We start from the raw sequence: 20,674 nt of genomic DNA, 5'->3' as shown, positions 1-20,674 counted from the left end.
ACCTCTTAGATGCAAAGAACTCCAGTAGTGGAGAGAGAGTAGCAGGAAAAAGGTATTTATGCATGCACACTCATGTATTTTATGACCCAGTAAACACAAGGGCAATACTAGAAACCTAAATCACGTCCCACAAAGAACTGACCCTGTGATTCTCAAGGGTGTGTCAAGCGGCACAAATTCACACATGTGGCACACTCCAATTTGTACAAAATCTTTTTTTAAGATACATGAAGATAATTTATGATCACAATACCTATTAACAGTCCATCAGTAACAGCTGCTCAGTAGAGCGCCAGGGCGCAGAGAGGACAGGCTTTGGGTAGGCATCATTGTCAGCACGGATGTTTGTAACACTATTCCTTTCTCAACCTCTGATATGCAATTTTGTGAGGGTGATAGATGATTTGAACGATAACCTTGAATCTGCTCATCTTTTAAGCAAATGATAAACATGTTGGCACCTTATCTACTATTCGTAATCACTACTTTATTACGGATTGGGACACATCACCTGCCCTGCTCAGGAGGAAGGCTGGCACCCCCATGAGGGACCAGACAGAACCAAAACGAGTTCTCTGAAACCCTCACTCTCCACCCAACCTCCTTTCCTCTAGTCAGACTCCTGGTTTTCAACTCTTATTTGTTCCTTCCTGTACGCAAATGGTGTTCAATGGCCTTCTTTGGCTCTATAGGCTGCAGCCCCCAACCACAACATGGTGTCCCAGGCAACCACTCACAGAAGACACAATCTGCCATATTTCCTGAAGCTGCAAAGAGTCAGGAGTCACTTCTCGGCTGCTCTGAAAAACCCGCTTCCCATCAATGAATGAGGAAGGGAGAGGCAGTCCTGACCTTCTTTGAAACATCAGAAAATGACAATTCCACAGCCTTTTCTGACAACAAAAGAAAAAATCAGAAGACATCCTCTCTGTATTCCCTAAAGGAAGAGTTTCACCTTTCAAAATAAAAGAAACACAAAGAAGCAAACCTTCCCACCATTGGCCTTTCATGTGGGTAGACTCTCAAAATTGCCATCAACAGGTTTCCTTCAAGTATGCTATATTTTAACTCATATAGGAGAAGTTCTTAGCCACTTGTTTGTACTTTGTACACAGAATCAACATACCATTCATGATGCCATAGACGAATAACAAGAAAATTTCAACAGGAGAATTATTGGTAAAAGGGCCGAGGCTACACAAGTGGCCACTCACTCCCTAATTCCTCATTCTCCCCATTCTCACACTTGGGACAACCCAGGCTTAAGAGGGACAAAAAGATAGAAGGGTAAGTGTTGGCTGATATCAATTCACATCTGGTTCACAGTTCAGCTGACTAATGCGATCAATTAGCCAAAGCGTGAAGGAGAACATGAGTTTAAGATGACAGCAAACCACAGATAATCTACCTGTCTATGTGAGAGCCACAGAACCCTTCACCAAAGCAAGTGAATTTCCAGTGACAAGTGGAGCCAGAAGCCATACCTGGTGGGGCACCAGCAGAAGGCAGGAGAAGGCTGGAGCAGTAATCCCAGGCCAGCTGTGCTAAAGGTGCCAGGCACAAGCCAGCTTTCTCAAGTCCAATGACAAGCATGACCAAGAACGCACTAGTGGTCAGCTTTCTATCAAATGTGGTAATTATGGTGATCCCCAATCACAAATCCATTCTTCTCTGGCTCCCCAGTGAGGGCAGGATATCTGTAAAGATGCTCTGGTAAAAGTAGTCACAGGACAGATACTTGGCTTACTCTCCCCTCCATGCCCAAGACCACCCTCTGATTTGAAAGCTTTCAAACAGGATAGAGAATTTCTTTAGTGACTGAGGCTAATGAAGGGCCACTCTAACATTTTGATGTAAGACAGGTCCTGGAGAAAGTCTTGTCAACCTTCCTTAATCTGCAGCTGAAAAAACTGAGCCCCAGGGGGGCTGAACTGTCAAAAGGCACAGTGTGAAGAGCGGGGGTGGGTAAGGGGAGCCCAATGGTAAGGAAGTGAGCTAAGGCCTGAAAGAGAAGTCAGGAGATCTGAGAATGATTTGCTCTTACGACCTTGAAAACAACCTTAAAGGCATCCACAATCGCTCAGCAGTCCTCAGTCCCCTCATCCCTAAGACCTACTTTGCTGAAGTAACAGGGCTGTTGAAAGGAGAGCACTAGGTAAGTGTATTAGACAGATAACATTTCCCAAGCCCATCGCATGCTCTGAAGTCAACGGGAGCTCCTGGCTGGCCGTATTTGCAAAGACGGGCACAAGCAACTTAGATCAAATATTAATAAGTCTGAATTTCCAATGCAATATTCATATACCTGCAGGTGGTCTTCTTCATACAAATCTCCACTTAACTAGCTCTAATATGAGAAGCTTTCAATAAACCAGAATGACCCATCTGTACACTCTACAAGAGATGGTCCCTACAGGAGATGATTAAAATAGCACAATTCCAGTTGCCACAAGTATTTAAAGCAACAATTTACATCATTTCCACAAAGTTTGGAGAAGGATTAGTTGAAGCTAACACAATCTTCAAAGAATCTGCAGATTTTTAAGTCCATAATAAAGAAAACCTTACCTTTAAGAATCTTAACACTGAAGAGTCACTGAAATATGAGGATCACATTCAACTCTGTTGCTCAGTATTCTTTTAATCTACATTTACTAAATAGTCATATTTTCATTAATTCATTCAACGACTATTTGCTGAGCTCTTACTAAGTGTCATTTCCAGTTTTAAACACTGGGACTGTAGAACAGAGACCCCTCCTTCATGAAGCTGACCTTTAAGTTGGGGCAGCAGCGGGAAGGAGAGGTAAATACGGCCAGCAAGCAAAATCGGTAAGCACACAGCAGTGCTTCTCAGACTTCAGTGAGTATCACTATCACCTGAGGGCTTCTTCACATACACACCGCTGGGCTCCACTCCTCCCCAGGTTTCAGATTCAGCAGCTCCAGGGGTGGAAGAGCACAGAATTTATGTTTTTATCAAGTTCCCAAGGTGACGGTGATACTGCTGGTCTAGGACCACGCATTGACAACACAAACACGGTGTACACTGAGGTATGCAGTAAAGAAAAAGAGATCAGGAGATAGGAAGTCCAGGCCAGAGGAGTCTGCAATTTACCACAGAATTGCCATGGAAGCCTCATTGATGTGACATGTGAGCTAAGATCTGAAGGAGGTACTGGAAAGACTATTTGGGATTGAGCAGCCGGTGCAAAGGTCCTGAGGCAGGAGCATGCAAGGCAAGGAGGCCAGTTTGACTGGAATGGAGGGAGGGAGAAAATGGAGGAAGAGATGAGGTCAACAAGATCATATGAGGGGCCAAATCTTGTAAAGCCGGGTGGGCCACCACACTAGTTGTGACTTCACTCTGAGATGGGAAGGCAGTGGTGGGCTTTGAGTAAGGGCGTGACATAAGCCGACTTAGTTTAACGGCATTAGTCTGGCTGCCATGTAGAGAACAGTCTGGCTGCCATGTAGAGAACAGAAGGGGACCTCTTAGGAGACCACCTCAATAATGTAGGCAAGAGCTGATGGTGGCCCAGACCAGGACGAGAGGGGAGGTGGTGAGACGTGGTCAGCAAGAGGATTTGCTGACAAACTGGGCAGGATGGGTATGAGAGAAAGAGAAGGATCGGGGAATACCAATCCCTAGCCTGTGCCATGGAAGGACGGAGCTGCCATTTTTAAAAGAAGTGGGAAGACTATGAGAAGGGCATTCTGTTAGGGGGGATGGGGGTTATAGAGCTTTTCTGTATTGAAATTATACAAGCTTTAGAGTTAAAAGGAAACTTGAGAGGCCAAGAACCTTATTTTATAGGTGATACAAACCATGGCCAGCAAAGGACTTGGTTGGGGGCTCAGGCTAAGTTAGTGACTCAGGAAGCTAGATAGTCCTTGGCTACTGTGTCTTCAAGTGTATTCCATGTACTCAAGGGTTAAATTTATATTCCAGAGTATAAATACATGTTAACTCTATTCAGATTTCCTACAAATCTCTAACTTATGGTGTGACATATGTAGTAATTTCTAATATCTTACTGATCAAAAACACCTTTCCCCAAATCATTCATATTTACCATGCACATTTAAGATTTATTCCTCATGACAATCTATTACACTAGACCTCATGGGGCTAACGCAGATACCCCAGGCATATGCATTTCCCTCCCCTGACAAATTTTTGAAATTAAATTCCATAGTTAACTGTTTAATAGGTTTCACCTGAACTGTAAACTTAGGCCAGTACACACGGTGTCCCCATTGCTGACCACTGTATCTGCCCCAAGGGCTAGGCCTGCAACACAACAAAAGCTCAGTAAAGACCTGCCAACTGGGGTGCCTGAGTGGCTCAGACGGTTAAGCGTCTGCCTTCAGCTCAGGTCATGATCTCAGAGTCCTGGGATCAAGTCCAGCAACGGGGATCCCGGCTCGGCGGGGAGTCGGCTTGTTCCTCTCCCTCTGCCCCTCCCCCTGCTTGTGCTCTCACTCTCTCTGTCAAATAAATAAATAAAACCTTAAAAAAAAAAATCTGCCAATCAACCACCTCAGGCACATTAAACCCAAACAACTGATGTTCACCTTTTCACCAGGAAAGGGCCATTTTTTGTTATAACAAATGCAGGTTCTGGGAAGCAGACAAATAAATGAAGAAATGATCATGCAAAGAACTGGACTGCTCTGCTCTTAGTCTAACAACTCTTGTTTTTCCCAGACCTCAGCAGCTTGTGGGAATATATAAAATGTAATTTAATTATGGCACTGCAGGCCCTTAAAGGCAGGGAGGAAGACAGGAAGAGAAGAAAGAAAGAAGGGAAGGGAGGGAAGGAAGGAAGAAGGAAGACCAAGTCCCATCTGCCCCATGTCCTCCTAGACCCTCCTCCTTAAACCTCAACCGTGTGCCCCATGCAGCTAAATGTGCACAGCTGGGGAAATATTCCAGCGGACGGGCAGAGCAAAGGGATGCCCCCCATTGCGTTCACCCAGGAAGACTTCCTTAAATTGTTGCTCAGACAACTGCTAGCAGCTGTTAAAGGATGGGAAGCTGCTTAAAATCTCCCCAAGTATTTCTTGCTGATGATACACACATGGAGTGGATATAACTGGGTTTCCAGAATTGAATGCATTCTTGCTTCATGCTAGGGGTTGCACCAAATGTTACCGTTTGATTTGTCAAGATCCCAAAATTCAGGGAGCTACATTAATTTGCTGTCCCTATTTACTTAAACAAACAAAAAATGTGTGTGTGAAAACTATGGCATAATTCATTAAACCACAATTCACTTAATGATAAACTTCCTGAAAGTCAAAACATACATTTTGGTTCACTATAAAGCACTTTATGCCCTCCAAAGATGTTCATTTGCACTCATACTCTATGTTCGGAGTGTGCCACTGTTCTTAATTCATGTGCACTGCTTCACTCTTCCTTAATCATTTCATGGGTAGCTGCCTAACACAGAGCTTGCCCTACAGCAGGAAGCAGAAAAGCACGGGTGGACAATACTGGAAAAACAGGCAGGGCCTTCATATGCCATATTAGGGAGCTAAGGGCTTTATTCCACCAGCAACAGTTTTAAACTTTACGCAAGGGAATTATACGGTCAGATCTGCACTGCACATTTTTCACCCTGGTGATATAGGGGAAATCAATGGGGTAAAGAAAAAGGGAGAGCAAAATGATATGGCAGGGTCAGAGAGAGGGCCTACAGCCTCTTCCCCCTGATCTCACAAGGCCTAAAGAATTAAAGGGCCCCACCCTCATTTTAATACAAAAGCAATGTGAGCTACCTAATTCTAAAATGGAATGTGTGTTAATTCCTTTAACCCTCTAGTATTTTTCCACTGTTTGGATATGGCAACTGAGGCACAGAGTGCTTAATTAACTTGGTCACAGGGCTAGAAGGAGTGAAACCACAGCAGTCTTGATCTCAGAGCCCTGCTCTAGGCCAAGGCACCCACAAATACAATGACATCGTCATTTCCTGATTCGGACACCTCAGGGGCCTTCGGACTTTCTGATATGAATCAGAGCCTGCTGCCTCCCTTGCAAATAGGGAGCCCACATTACCTTGCATGAAGCAGCAGCCCCTCCTAGCAAAAGATATACTCCCTCCACCCCATCCCTCCATCGCCCATCGAAATGCATTTCACCAGAGCTAGAGCACAGAAGGAAAACAAAAGAACCTAGCAACTATGGGAATAAAAACTTCACCACCAAAAAAAAACAAAAACAAAACAAAACAAAGCACAACTTCACCACTACACGCACCTTCCTCTGGCTCCTTGAGAGTAACACCAGAGTACTGGAAGCAAGTTAAATCTAGTTGCGTGTTTTCCTGGCAGAAGTTTTAGTCCTAACTGTCTAAGACGCAGACTGAAGTTCAAGATGTTCTCAAAGGCTGACTAAGGATATAATCTCTCTCCCAAAATACAGAGACACTACCCAAAGTCATACCAATGTGCCTCAGACAGTGAAAGACCCAAGGCACACATAAGCTTGATTAGGATGGTCTCGGGTACACTGAGATAGATGTAGTGATAACTTTCTAGACTTCTAAAGTATTAGGCTGACTTAGCTCAGTATCAAATTGTTATGAAAAACTAGGAATGGAAATTCACATTCACCTTCACACACACACACACACACACACACACACACACACACACACAGTTAAAAGGCAAAAGTAAGAAAATGAGCATAAGAACTACCTAATAATATAATGCAGTGGTATGCTTCTAGAAAGTTCTTCAGAAAGCAAATGTTCTGAAATCAACATTTTAAAAGTACATTAAGAGTGGTCACTATTTTAAAGAATCCTAGGATAAATATATTTGCAGCAACCATCCCAAAGTGACCTGTTTTATATGAATTTCTTTTTAGAATAGTGCCTCTCATTAATTCCAGACAAACAGACTTAGTCACTTGCCAGACAAAGATCTAAGCTCTTCCTGACAGTATGGCAGAACATCAGACTGGAAAATAAAATGCTAGGCCGTGGGAAGAGCATGACTTTCAAATGGCCACTCCTTCTATCACGTATTGTAGCAGACACCTTTATATTTACCGAGGCATCCTGTCCAAGTTTATTACCAGGAAGTCACACATTCAGGTCCTCCGAGCACAGAAGATACAATGAGAACTAAAGCATTTTCTTTTAAACTCTGAGTAGGCAGTCCTCAAGTTTTAATTGATTACATCAAACCTGAAGTTTTCCAGTCTAAAAAAGAGTGTGGTGTCACTACTGTGCTTAATTTGACACCCAGTGACACCCGAGAGGATTGCTTCTTCTACAGACTTGTGTCTCAGATTGAAGGAGCAGAGAGGGGAAAACGTGCAGAATATGTTCCCTGGCTTCAAAATGGAATTGCCATGCAGAGGTGTAGAAGAGCTAGTGATTGCTACTGGTCTTCCATCCCAAACTGAGATCATTTATGCACAGATTTAGGGCTGTCTTCCTAGAAATCCCACAGACATGGGGGTCACAAGCTCTGCAGCCAGATCCCAGAATCTGAAGCCTACTTGTGACCTGGGCAACTTACTTCCCCTCTCTGTACCTTAGTTTCTTGTCTGTAAAATGGGCACATTTACAGGGCTGCGGTGAATGAATCACAATGCGCTCAGCACACAGACCCCAGCCTGAAACATAGGAAGCACTCGATACACACTAGTTACTGATTTTATATCCTGAGTCAATAGAAATGTATATAATTCCCACGGAAGTTGTACTTTTGGAAACAGAACCAAGCATATTTGCCTTATTCACCACACTTGTCGGCTGTGTAAGATGAGAGTTTCTCATGGTCTGAACCAGGAATCCTAATTTCCCCCCCTTTTTTTAAGATTTTATTTATTTATTTGACAGAGAGAGAAAGAGAGAGAGAGAGAGCACAAGGAGGCGGAACCACAGGCAGAGGGAGAGGGAGAAGCAGGCTCCCCGCTGAGCAGGGAGCCCGCCATGCGGCTCGATCCCAGGACCCTGAGATCATGACCTGAGCTAAAGGCAGATGCTTAACCATCTGAGCCACCCAGGTGTTCCTTAATTTCCCCTTTTCTAATAAAAAAATCCCCTGCTTAAATTTTATTTCAAAAAATAGGGCTTAAAGAACATAAAGATGTAAAGAGAAAGGCCACAAACAGCCTGAACAAAAGCAATTTATTATCTACCCAAATATAATGGGCAGCTTTCAACCCTCCCACCCACCTCCCCCTACTTCACCCACCGGACAAAGATAGCAGCAAAAGACCCAGAGACTCTTTGTCCCCGTTCCTGTTCAGGCAGTTACCAACTGCCTGGCCAACAGAGTCAAACTCCTAGAAAACAGGCACAGCATCAGCATCTGTCTGTTCCAAGGAAGCATTACAAATGTTTTCTCAAAGCAATAACCTTATTTTAGAGTTAAAACCAAAATAATAATAATAAGTACCATAGGCATTCAATGTTGTGCTCAGGTTAAAGAGTATGGAAAAAACTGAATATGAATTCTAGAAAGCCATAGCCCCAGAGATGCAGAAACTACAGTTTAAATGCCTGTTAACCCAGGGCACCTCGGTGGCTCAGTCGGTTAAGTGACCAACTCTTGATTTCAGCTCAGGTCAGGATCTCAGGGTCATCAAGCCCCACACTGATGTGCTGGGTGTGGAGCCTGCTTAAGATTCTTCTCTCTCTCTCTGCCCCTCCCCACCTCCGCTCGCACTTGTTGGCTCGCTCTCAAAAAAAAAAAAAAATAACTAAATAAAAATAAATAAATGCCTATTACCCGCCCCCCATATACATCTGGGAAGCGGCCATTTCAGCCCATGGTGTGGCACACGAAGGAAGTCACACACTCAGAAGGGATGACAGCGAGGGCCCAGAATGGCGGTACACAAAGCCTTCCAGACTTAGCACTTCACACATGGACCCATCTAATCCTCACCACAACCCGGGTGGTGGCTTTCCCCACGTGCCCTTCTGAACCCAGCAGCCCCCATGGTGCAAGCAACACCACCACCCACGGTGAGGAGAAAATACCCAAGGCCCAAGAGGGGGAGAGAAATTCAGGAAATCTTACTTCAGGGGATCCCAACGGAGGAAAAGAAAAGGCCGATGTGCTACAGAAGGCCTAGAGAAAGAGCTCAGGTCATTAATCTGACAAGAATAATAGATGAAGTGACTGGCAAAGCACCAAGTGGCAAAATAAGGCAAGGGTTGACCTGCCTTCGCATTTCAAAGGCAGTTCACTGCTATTTTGACCCTCTTAGCAGTGATCGTTTCATCACCAGAGAGAAAATCAGTCGTATTTCCTTATCAGCTTAGAACAAGATTAATGACAAGTTAACTTCCAAGTTCCATAATTAATAAGCATTAGCTTTTTATAACTCACACAAGCCCCTCAGAGCTGAACCCCCTAGCAAGACTAATTTGAGGTACATATGACCTGCCGGCGGTGCAGGGGAGGGTCAGCGTGAGCCTGTGGGTGGCAGTGAAAGCAGTCACAGCGGCGGCAGTAAGACAAGTAACACAAGTACCACAGAGGCCGTTGTCTGCCCGCCGTGCACCAGCCACTTACCATCGCTGGACGGGAAGAACTGCATTTGGTCCCACAACAAGAGATGAGGGGGAGATACCTGTATCCCTCTTTAAGGAAGCAGAGTCTTACAGAAGTTGAGTAGCCTGACCAAGGTCACAGAGCTTGAGTGGTGACCTGGGAATTCCCACCACGCCAGTTCATCCAAGACCCTGCACCCTGAACTTGAGTACTCAGAGGTGGGAGAGTTTGAAGCTTCTGTCCACAGACGTTTCCAGTTGTCACTTGTTTTGTTTAAGTATTTTTTTTTTCTAAATGCCCCTAGCCTGCGGGGTAAGGGCCGCTCTCTAGCATAAGAACAAGATATGTTAGGACCCCTGGGTGGCTCAGTCGGTTAAGCGTCTGCCTTCGGCTCAGGTCATGATCCCAGGGTCCTGGGATCGAGCCCCACGTCGGGCTCCCTGCTCTGCGGGAAGTCTGCTTCTCCCTCTCCCTCTGCCTGCCGCTCCCCCTGCTTGTGCTCGCTCACTCTCTGTGTCAAATGAGTAAACAAAATCTTTAAAAAAAAAAAAAAGATAAGTATACATAAGGCACTAACTTAGATGGCTCAAGGACAAAATTCAGTGTTAGTAATAAAAGCCACCAGAGTAGAGAGGGGGAAGATGCATGAATCAATGATCATTACTGATGCCAGGTGGTGGGTGTACATGAGGTTCCTCCTACTCTTTTCTACTTTAGGCTACGTATGAAAATTTTTACAATAAACTGTTTAAAAATGACTTCGACTAATTGACAGTTTATGAAGTTTATGAAGTCATTTCCTGTCATTTTCCCTCCAGGTCATACTTTTACACAGTTCAAAGTTCAAAACGCTATAGAGGGGTACACACCACACCGTCCCGCTCCTCATCCTTCTAATGTTTCTTTGTGTAAATATATAGAGATATTCTTATTTCTCCCCATTTCTTTCCCAAAAGGTGACATACACATTCTATTTCACCTTGTTGTACTCATTTAACCACAGAGCCCGGAGATTTTTTCCTTCACATCAATGAACAGTGGGCTTTTCCTTCTCCCTGACAGCTGGTGGCTCCCCCATAACGCAGACAGGCCATCTACCATATTTAACGGGGACACCTACGTTGTTTCCAACCTATTGCAACCACAGACAGTGCTCCAACAAATAAGCTTACAATGTGTATCCCTGCCTATTGCACATTTTGGGTGTACTAAGCACTTCTCACATTTATGTACTTATTTTAACAACCATATCAGCAGTTGGTTCATGGGACATGAAGCTTACACAATTTGGAAAACCCTCCGTAAAGGGTCTGTAAAACAGACAATACAAAATTAAAAATACAAAGTTAGGTATGAATATGTCTATTTCTTTAAAAATTCTTACCGATTCACTGGAGTCCTAAGGATTAATAAGCTCCTTTCTTCTGAAATAGCTTTAGACAACTTAACAAAAATGCCTACACAGAAATACCTCCTGATTGCAGGTTGGCTTCTCCTCTCCACCTAAAACATTCTGCGACTCCCAGAAATGCACAGCACTTACAGGACCCTGAATCTTAAGTTTCAACAGGCGCACAGGATACCTGTGTCTTCTCGAATGATAGGCATTATCAATCATCACCATCTCACAGATGGGGAAACTGAGGCTTAGAGATGCAACAACCTGCCCCACTCTGCTCCATGAGTCTGAAACCAGGCCTGTTTGATGCCAAGGCCTCTGTGTTTAACTGATACACAGAGTGCCTCCACAGTGGTCTCAAGCCAATGACTGTATCTGACTCAATGTATCTCTTCAATGAGAGGAATAATAAAGGATAACGCTTTCACTATTAATTTTCCAGGGAAGAAACATTTGATTTGAAATATATTGTTTCCCTTCTATATTTTTAAAACACCTTTTCTCTCCTTTAAAAGGAAATAAATAAAAGTCCCCTTGAATGTACCCAACTAAATACAGAGCCCAAGGTCAGCACTATGCCTGTCATACAGACCAGGCATCACCTGACAGGTTCTCTGGCACCTAGAGAGGAACAAACAATGAATCAAAGAGATGACTCAAGGCTTATCCTTTGTGTTGGGGGTGTGTTTGTTTTCTGCTGAGCTCTCGCATTTCTAACAATACCCCAGATCCTCGCATTTGTCCAGAAACAAAACTAGAACCAAGGAGTGTAATCAACTCTGCTCTAAGAACCTGATATGCAAAGGCCGTAAACCCTAAATACTGGAAGAGAGGCCTCTTCCGCTCCAACTCAAAAAGCAGCAGACCAAGCTGATGAAAGATTTGGGGCGAGCTTCGGTGCTCTTCCACAACAGGAGCCCCATGAGCGATGCACGCCAAGGATGCTGCTAGGACGTGCTGTTAGTAACATTCAGTGCCTGGAAGCCAGAGGGCTGAGCGCCCTGCGGTGACTGGGACAGTGCAGGACAAGGAAGAACCGTCCAGGCAAAAATCCAAAAAGCAGAGATGGCTGAGAGGATGGTGGAGGCAGGCCTTCCTGGACATGGGGTGAAACAAGAGTCAATATAGACACGGCTACATTTTATCCCAGGCCTTTCCAGTTACTCTCGGTACAATAACAAAATCACAAGTTCTGCACACAGAGGCCACCTGTCTGGTGCATTCCCTCTACAGACACCCACTGCACCTGCAGGCCAACTGCCATCAGCAGGCAGGCACGGGCACATGGGTGGGTGTAAGACCAAAATAACCCAGAGACTTTAAGGGTTAACAATGCTTTCAGCCACCTCTTCAGAAATCCAAGGGCTTAAATTAATAGAAGGGTACAGTGTTTTAAACTTTCAAACTCATCAGAAAAACTCTCAAAAGTGCTTTTCTTGCAGTCATATAAACACCACCTTTATTCAACCTGAAAGGTAGAAAAAATAAAATTGAAAGTAAAATTGTCTTTATCAAAAGGCTATGTTCTGAAATAGCACTGTTTATTGGATGATCTAACAAAAATTTATCAAAATAATAGGGAAAAAAGGGGGGTGCCTTGGTGGCTCAGTTGGTAAAGCATCCAAATCTTGGTTTCAGCTCAGGTCACGATCTCACGCTCAGTGGGGGGTCTGCTTGAGTTTCTCTCTTCCTCTCCCTCTGCCCCTCCCCACCACTCACTCTCTCTCTCAAATAAATCTTAAAAAGTAATAATAATAGGAAAAATATTCTGCCTCAGACCCAAACATTCTAGAACAGGGCAGCCCAGATACATTCTCAAAACAGATTACAGGCATTCATTCATTTGTTCATTTATTCATTCACTCATTATTTATTTGGAAAGATAATGAATGATATCCCTTGAAATGATAATAATGATATTCCTTGAAACTGTAACATTTCTGTCAAAAGAATTTTTATCAGCTTTACCTGCTATTTGTACCGAACCATCTTCACCCAGAAGAATATTACCAGCTTTCAAATCCCTGTTAGAAAAAAAAAAAAAGGAAAATAAATTATGGAATACAGATATTATATTGCATTAATTCACTCAGAGAGATTTAAAAACATACCACATAATGTAGCTATTTAACATAATTAACATTTTATAAATATGAAAATTATATCACAGATTTTTTAAGTTACAGGGATAAGTTGTGATTTTATATAGCTTGCTCCTGGGAGATGGTTAGGATTTTAGTAACAAATATTTTAAATGGAATCATTATCCAAACTGAATTAAATCAGTAGTGAGTACATTCTTTATGTTATAGAATTAGAGGTTGCCCATTGACTCACCATACTATCATTTTATCGAGAATTAAAGCTAATAATTCTATGTAAAAGCTGTTCTACTTCCACTCAAATGTGTCTGGGGTGCAATTCCAAATTAATCCCAGAGGCTTCTTAAACAATGGATTGGATCAGTCTCCCCTCTGGGGAGATGCTGACTATAAATACTAATTACAAGATTCTGTAATATATTTCTTCACCATATAGAAGTCTTAACACTTCAAAAGAAAAATGACAATTTACAAGTTTGATATCTAAGGTAATATTTTTTTTCTAACTACTGAAACACATGGCAAATATCCTTAAATATATAGGCCACGTAGAGCTCAAGGCAGGGGAATTACAATGTATTACTAATAAATGGCTATTTACTTGCAGCTATTCCTTTTTTTTTTTTTTTAAGATCTCATTTATTTATCTGACAGAGAGAGAGAGAGCACAAGTAGGCATCGTGACAGGTAGATGGAGAGGGAGAAGCAGGTTCTCCGCTGAGCAGGGAGCCAGAGGTGGGGCTCGATCCCAGGACCCTGGGACCATGAACTGAGCCGAAGACAGCCACTTAAACGACTGAGCCACGCAGGCGCCCCTGCTTGCAGCTATTCCTAAGGGCGCAAGTAATACGAACCCTTTTGAAACATCAAACACTCATATTTTAGGCTGTTTGGCTACTGAAAGAATGAGTATTTCATGTCACAAAAGAAGATGAAATTAGTTCCCCCTTTCTTCACAGCACCATGCCAAAAGCAATGAACATATTACAATGTCTGGACCAGTTCTGCCTACATTAGAAAGGCAGAGATGCTATCCTGCTCAACTGAGCCTACTTCAAGAAGAGCATGTTAACTGATTTTTTTAATGAGTTCACTCAGTACTTTTTATGTTCTGCTTCTATTTCAGTGAGAGCAGATAAGCCAATCCTGCGGATACTAATATATTTCATCCGAACGTATTCACTTGCTTCTTTCTTAAGTACTTTTTCCACATCTATTCGGCCTAGCTCAGAAATAATGTTGATGCCTACCTGCAACATGTGTTTCCTTAATATTCTTTACAAGCCAGAGCTAAAGATACAAATGGCTGAATTTAAATATCTTTGCAGAAATCCTACCTGTGTATCTGACCATTTCTGTGCAGATAGTCTAAGCCTTCCAAAACCTCTTTAAGAATTGTTGCTATTATTGCCTCTTCCAGAACTCCATTTTTGTGTTCCCCTCGGTTGACAATGTATTTTATGATATCCAACATTGAACCTAGACAGAAGAAGTGAAAACTTTGTGTAAGCATCTTCAGTACCTTTCTAGGTTGGGCTCTGCTATTTAGGAAAGTGGAAATGTCAAAATATGTTGGTTTATTTAACACAATCCCCCCCTCCAAGGCATACAATTGCATGGCGGCACAGGACCAGAAACCCTATATCCAAGTCTGCGAGAGCACTTCCGGCGTGAGAAGAATTCCGGGTCAGGGACCACAGGATTGTTCAGGGTCACCTCAGGGCTAATGCCTTTCTCCTACACATACACAACTGGTTACAGGCTCAAAACAGGGTTCAAAATGTTTGAAATGAAAAACCAAAGGAGGAAGAGGCCAGGGAAACAGACAGCTGTGAACTGATGAGAGAGAGAAGCGCAGATCTTCCTGGACATCTATAACACAGGTGGGAAGGAAGAAAAAAGAAGTATGTTGCCACTGGACCCCTGCTTATAACCAGAAGCTTCCTTTCTGTGACTCTCGGCAATCTTTACTTTCATTCACTTGATGCATAATGTGCTGACTTCCATAATGAAATAAATACACAGTACTTTGTTACCATAAACAGATTCGTATCCTTGGCACTGTGAGTTCATGTTTCAACACATATTAATTAATATTCCAAACCTCCTGGTCATTTTAAAAGCCATAATTACCTGGGGGTTCAACATTTCTGAAGAGTTAACAAATGGCTTACCTCAGGATCTGAATCTGGCTCCAGGCTCTCTATGATTAACTGGGACAATTGAGTTTCCCCACCAGGTATTACTACACCAGACTAGCTGCCCGCCCCTCATTAAGAGATTTAATGGGATAAAATATTATTAAAAAAAATGCATATTTCCCCCCTCAGAGAAACATCTATTCATTCACTGATTCTTAAATTTGTTAATAACCTAGAAAATGACTTCCAAAAATGTTTCATTTTCATCTTACGAGGACACACCCTACCCAGCATGTGTGCATTCCTGGCCTGCTGAAAGAAAAAGGAGCAAGAACTCACATAAACCTGCGGAAACCCGTTTACAACCTGTTCTTCTTACCTAAAGCCCGGGGAGACTCACTAAATTGAATTCTTATAAAAAGACAATGACATTTTCTTTCAAGTCCTCAGGCAAGGGGATTGGGGATATTTTCCAGCTTATAAAAGGTTAACTGGGGGGGCACCTGGGTGGCTCAGATGGTTGAGCATCTGCCTTCAGCTCGGGTCGTGATCCCGGGGTCCTGGGATCGAGCCCCGCATCGGGCTCCCTGCTCGGCGGGAGGCCTGCTTCTCCCTCTCCCGCTCCCCCTGCTTGTGTTCCCTCTCTTGCTGTGTCTCTCTCTATCGAAGATCCTAATAAATAGGATCTTTAAAAAAAAAAAAAAAAAAAGGTTAACTGGGATCAAAATAAAGACAGGAAGTAAAATCCTCAGCCTGAGCCAAGTATTTGGGGCTGCCCAGGGTCCCAAGTCACCAGAATTTCTCAGTCTCCTCAGAGCTGGGGGAACCAAGCAAGAAGAGGCTCGGTGAAGGTCATCTTTCTGCCAAAGCACAGGTCTTCCAGAGCCCAGGGGCAGTCCCGACCCTTCAACACTGCAGTCTGGCTCCAGCAAGCTGCCTTTTTCTTTTTTCTTTCATTTCTTTCTTTTCATGTTTAATTAAAAACCAAAGTAGGCCCTCATGGAAACAATGACTAATAGGATTGACAAGACTGGGAACAGAACCGGACTCCGCTCTCCCAGGCTCCCCACTGAGACCTGCACAAGCAGACCCAAGGCAATTACGGCATATTTGTCCTCTCGGTTCTGGGCCTCTGCTGGATCCAAGAGTTTCTTAAAAAAAAAAGGAAAGAAATTAAGATTGCCCCCCCACCGCCCCCACAAGTCAGCCTTCACTGGAACTAGGTCTGCAGATTAAAACGGGCTCTACAATATAAAATCTGCGGTGCCAGTTTGGGCTTCATCCAGGCACCTCAAAATGTTCTCCTCTGCTCCTAAACCATACTTCATACTTCATCTGGGAAAGATACAGGAGTGAGAGATGCTGGGTGTTACAAAGAAAATCACTTGGGCTTTCTAAACTTCCATTTCCCTGTCTGTAAAATGAAGGTGATAATTCTTGCGGCATCTCGTAGCTTTTAAGTCAACAGGTCCCAGCGCCACTTCTTTCCAGCACTAACAACTACTGTGTAGGTGACCTTGGGCGAGCTGCCTAACTCTCCTGAGAGCTTCGGGGAACTTTCTGAAAAGCAGGGACGGTGACACCTGCCATTCAAAGATGCTGTCCAGATTCAAGTAAATTGCCTTGAATAGGATCTAGCTAGAGAGTAAGTGTTCCATAAAGTTAATGGTTCTCATTACCATTCTCTATCAAATAGTGATGGTAAAAGATTAAAAGGAAAAATATGGGAATGTGAAAGTGCCTTGTAAGGTAAACTGTCAGTGGCTTTTGTAAATTTCGTGACCTGAGGCCAGAGGGAAAGTTCCTCTGCCTTTTCAAATGCAAACATAGGATGAAAATAGTGCCACTTCGGATCAACCCAAGTCAGTAAGTTAGCATGCAGAAAGCTCTTCTCCATTCAACTGAAGCAATATTTATTGAGCTCCCACTGGGTGCCAGGTTCAGTAAATGAGAAGGACAGGAGACCGTGCACTCCTCAGCAAGCGGAATCTAATCTACATCTGCCCCGTCTGACACCGCAGCCGCGGCCGGGCCATCTGCAGTTATTTAAATAGAAGCTGATGAAAATTGAATAGAAATTCAGTGCCTCAGGAACACAGGCCACAAGTCAAGTATTCAAGGGCCACATGTGCCTAGTAGAAACTGGAGCGCACAGCTCTAGAACATGTCCATCATCACAGAACTCTGAACAAACAGCACTGGAAGAATTTGTTATACTGCAATGTAGTAAGGACTTGAATAATATTAAAAACAAAGGGTTTAAAGAGGAAGGACTGGTTAACTTTTCCGATGAGCGTGGGGGAGGCTGCAGAGAGCATGTGCGGTGTTCGGACTTGAGCACCTGGAGAAGGAAGGACAGACCTCTCGGGCTGAGGAGCCACGCAGGTGAGGTGTAGGAGGACAGAGTGAGCACAGAAGATACTTAGGGAGCCTCCCCTCCACCGAGAAGGCACAGACAGTCGAGGCAGTGATATCTGGGCTTCATTGTCTAGGTAAATAATAAACAAGCAAAACTTCTAAATACAAAAGGGAGGGGACCAAATTTAAAGTCTTAAGTCAATATGCTGGCTCACACAAAAGGAAAAAATAACAACAACAACAACAACAAGCAAATAACAAAACCTACTTACCTCCACTTAGTAATTTCATGACCAGCCAAAGTTCATCTTTTACCACAAAAGAGGTGTAATAGGTCACTACATTGGGATGGCTGCACTGACTCATGGCTTGAATTTCCTTCTATAAAAAACAAAACAAAACATGACATAGTACCCTGGGGCAAAAAATCAGGAAACAAAATGGAAGGGAAACCACAACTGAGTACCCGGGCACCTTTTCTACTTAAAAGCCTACCTGGGGGAGCTGCCTAAACCTTGAGTTCAATGAAACTACATGAGAACTAACTAATTCACCCTCATCGTCAACGTGCTGGACCTGAGAAAGGCCTCTCCCGAGACCAGAGAGCCCTGTGGACCTGAACGACAGGACAGAAAAACTTCAGATGGGCCTATCACCCGGATCACCCCCTACTCTGCAGCAGAGAGCCCTGCCACACAGGACTGAGGGCCTCCTACCTGCACCGAAGGCCTGGACGGAGAGAGAAAAGACTGAATGAGTCCTCAGAGGACGGGGTCCCACGGCCAGCCTCAACTCCGGTGGGCCTTAGCTCCTCCCTCGTCCAAAACTGTTTGTCTCTTAGGACTGCTGTGATGTTATAAATGAGCAAATACATATGAAAACACAAGAGCGTAATTTCCCAAAGTCTATGTCATGGTAGACAGTTCATCAAGAAAAAAAAAGGGAGAGAGACAGGCAAAGTGATAAGCCTGGGAAACATCACGTCCTACATCTCCCTCTAACAGGGTCACAGGGAATATTAGTACTGTCAAAGGCTCTGAGAAGTCCCGCAGTAGATAAACTGTCATAGTTGAATCCATATTAACAATGCAGTTAAATAATGCTTTGTGTGTCACAGTGCGGGAAACACTACTACTGAAGAGAAATAACTTTCATACAGAGACATAAAACAATAAAGTTCTGAAATCAAACAATAGCTTACTTCAATAAACCACATTTTCCTGCAATACTCAAGTTCCCCTTGGTTTTGATGTGTCATTTTAAGTTATTGCCAGATTTCTCCTATAAAGCTTCAGTCAAATGCTAACCCTCAATCAAAGGCACCAGACCAGCGTAACTGGCTTTCAAGGTGCTGTCCAAAAGCCACAAAAAATAACATTAAGTCACCAAAGAAACCTTATTCATGCTATTATGTATTTATGATGAAAGAAAAGTGTATTTATGCATCTTACAAATATTTTCAATAATTATGAGCATCTAGTTAACTTTGAATTAACTGCTAATTTCCTGGCCCGAATATTCCAATTGGAGCTGCAAATTTGCATATCCAGTCCCACTTGATTCTCAAATTGCCAAGACCCTATATGTCAGATGACTTGGCCAAAATACCATGACGTATATAAACATATATATTAAGGTTTGTGTATGTGTTACAAGTGCCTTTTACCAAGGATAAATATAGAAGAAAATCACTATTTTTTCCATCTTCATTATATAGCAATACTTTCCCTTCATCCTTCCCCTCAACCATTTAACTAATTACAGGTCTTCTAAATCTGACACTTTTCAAGTCTGCTACTCCTGTCCTTTGAACAAGATCTGAAACCCGAGGTCCAGTTTCCATCTGTTTCAAGTGTTAGGTTTTGATACCACAAGACGCCTCTGAAGGAGAAATGGAACACTGCCCGGACCAGTCCTATCTCAAGTCACTAGCAGCTGCTCACTGTGGGGACGGATGGCCCACTTGGGAGGCCTGCAGAATTAGGTAGGGGCCTCTCTACACAGATGCCCCCTTGCTCACAGAAAGGAGAATAATGTTTCTTCAAAGTATGGGTGCTCTCTACATTCTCACCATTTTACGTCCAATGCAAATGAATGCTTGTCCAGCTTTCGAACTCCAAACTTTTAAATCATTAATCAAAATGAACAATAAATAACCAATGAATAACCAATGCCTACATGAAAGGAAATTCTTCTGCACGGAAAGCAAAATTGGGCCAGAGTCTGGAAAAACACATTTTCTCAAGCTTTCCGTGTAGATGACTGGTATCACTTCCTACCCAGAGTATCAGGTTCTCCAACACTGCAGTGAGCAAACTGTTGGGGGGGGGGGCGGTGCACGTGTGCATGTGTGGGAGAACTGGTGCCTGGGGTGAGAGATGGGGGAGATGGATAGAGGGAGGGAGACAGGGAAAACTTTTAATTAACCTAGGGAGAAACTTTTTTTTTAAAGATTTTATTAATTTTTTTGACAGAGAGAGAGAGACAGCAAGAGAGGGAACACAAGCACGGGGAGTGGGAGAGGGAGAAGCAGGCTTCCCGCTGAGCAGGGAGCCCCATGCGGGGCTCGATCCCAGGACCTGGGATCATGACCTGAGCTGAAGGCAGACGCTTAACGACTGAGCCACCCAGGCGCCCCAGGGAGAAACTTTTAAATAACCTGTGGATTTAACTTACCAAATTCTAATACTTCAAAATTTGGGGTCTAAGAGGTACCAGCTGGACATTTTAAAGGTCCTAAGGATTTAAAGGGAAAGAGGTGGGGAACACAGGAGCACCTGGGTGGCTCAGTCGGTTAAGCGGCTGCCTTTGGCTCAGGCCATGATCCCAGGATCCCAGGATCGAGCCCTGGGTCAGGGTCCCTCCTCAGTGGGGAGTCTGCCTCTCCCTCTGCCCCTCCCCCTGCTCGTGCTTGCACTCTCTCTCTCTCTCAAATAAATAAAATCTTTTTAAAAAGGAGGTGGGGGACATAGCTACTGCCCCTACTAATACACCCCAAGGAGCAACATAAGGGCAGCTGGAAGAAGAGGTGGGAAACCTCAGAGCGGACTTGCAGAGGCCTGACCACCCTTAACCTACATTCTCCTTCCACGCAGCCTCTCCGTCCTTCTTCCGTTCTCCTTCCGGGCAGCCTCGCCGTCCTTCTTC

The 20,674-nt window shown here is 43.7% G+C and overlaps 1 protein-coding gene across 4 annotated transcripts in view; it reads right to left on the bottom strand.

Moving 5' to 3' along the window:
- STK39 (serine/threonine kinase 39) overlaps nucleotides 1–20,674 on the bottom strand; it is a 296,558-nt gene that overhangs the window by 205,071 nt on the left and 70,813 nt on the right. For 3 of the 4 annotated variants that reach the window (XM_073882923.1, XM_025853633.2, XM_073882927.1), the window contains exons 3-5: nucleotides 17,800–17,908; nucleotides 14,366–14,507; nucleotides 12,895–12,950 (exon numbers count right to left, since the gene is read on the bottom strand). In XM_073882923.1, coding sequence (XP_073739024.1) covers nucleotides 12,895–12,950; nucleotides 14,366–14,507; nucleotides 17,800–17,908 — 307 coding nt within the window. Of the gene's footprint in view, nucleotides 1–12,894; nucleotides 12,951–14,365; nucleotides 14,508–17,799; nucleotides 17,909–20,605 lie in introns of all 4 variants that reach the window. The other variant, XM_025853639.2, reaches the window with a different exon arrangement.

This window comes from Callorhinus ursinus, unplaced genomic scaffold (genome assembly GCF_003265705.2).
Source record: "Callorhinus ursinus isolate GAN/ISIS: 27379988/994484 unplaced genomic scaffold, GSC_fseal_2.0 scaffold2, whole genome shotgun sequence".
Lineage (NCBI taxonomy): Eukaryota > Metazoa > Chordata > Mammalia > Carnivora > Otariidae > Callorhinus > Callorhinus ursinus.
Note: the sequence above shows the minus strand (reverse complement) of the source record. Positions and strands in the feature narration are given on the sequence as shown.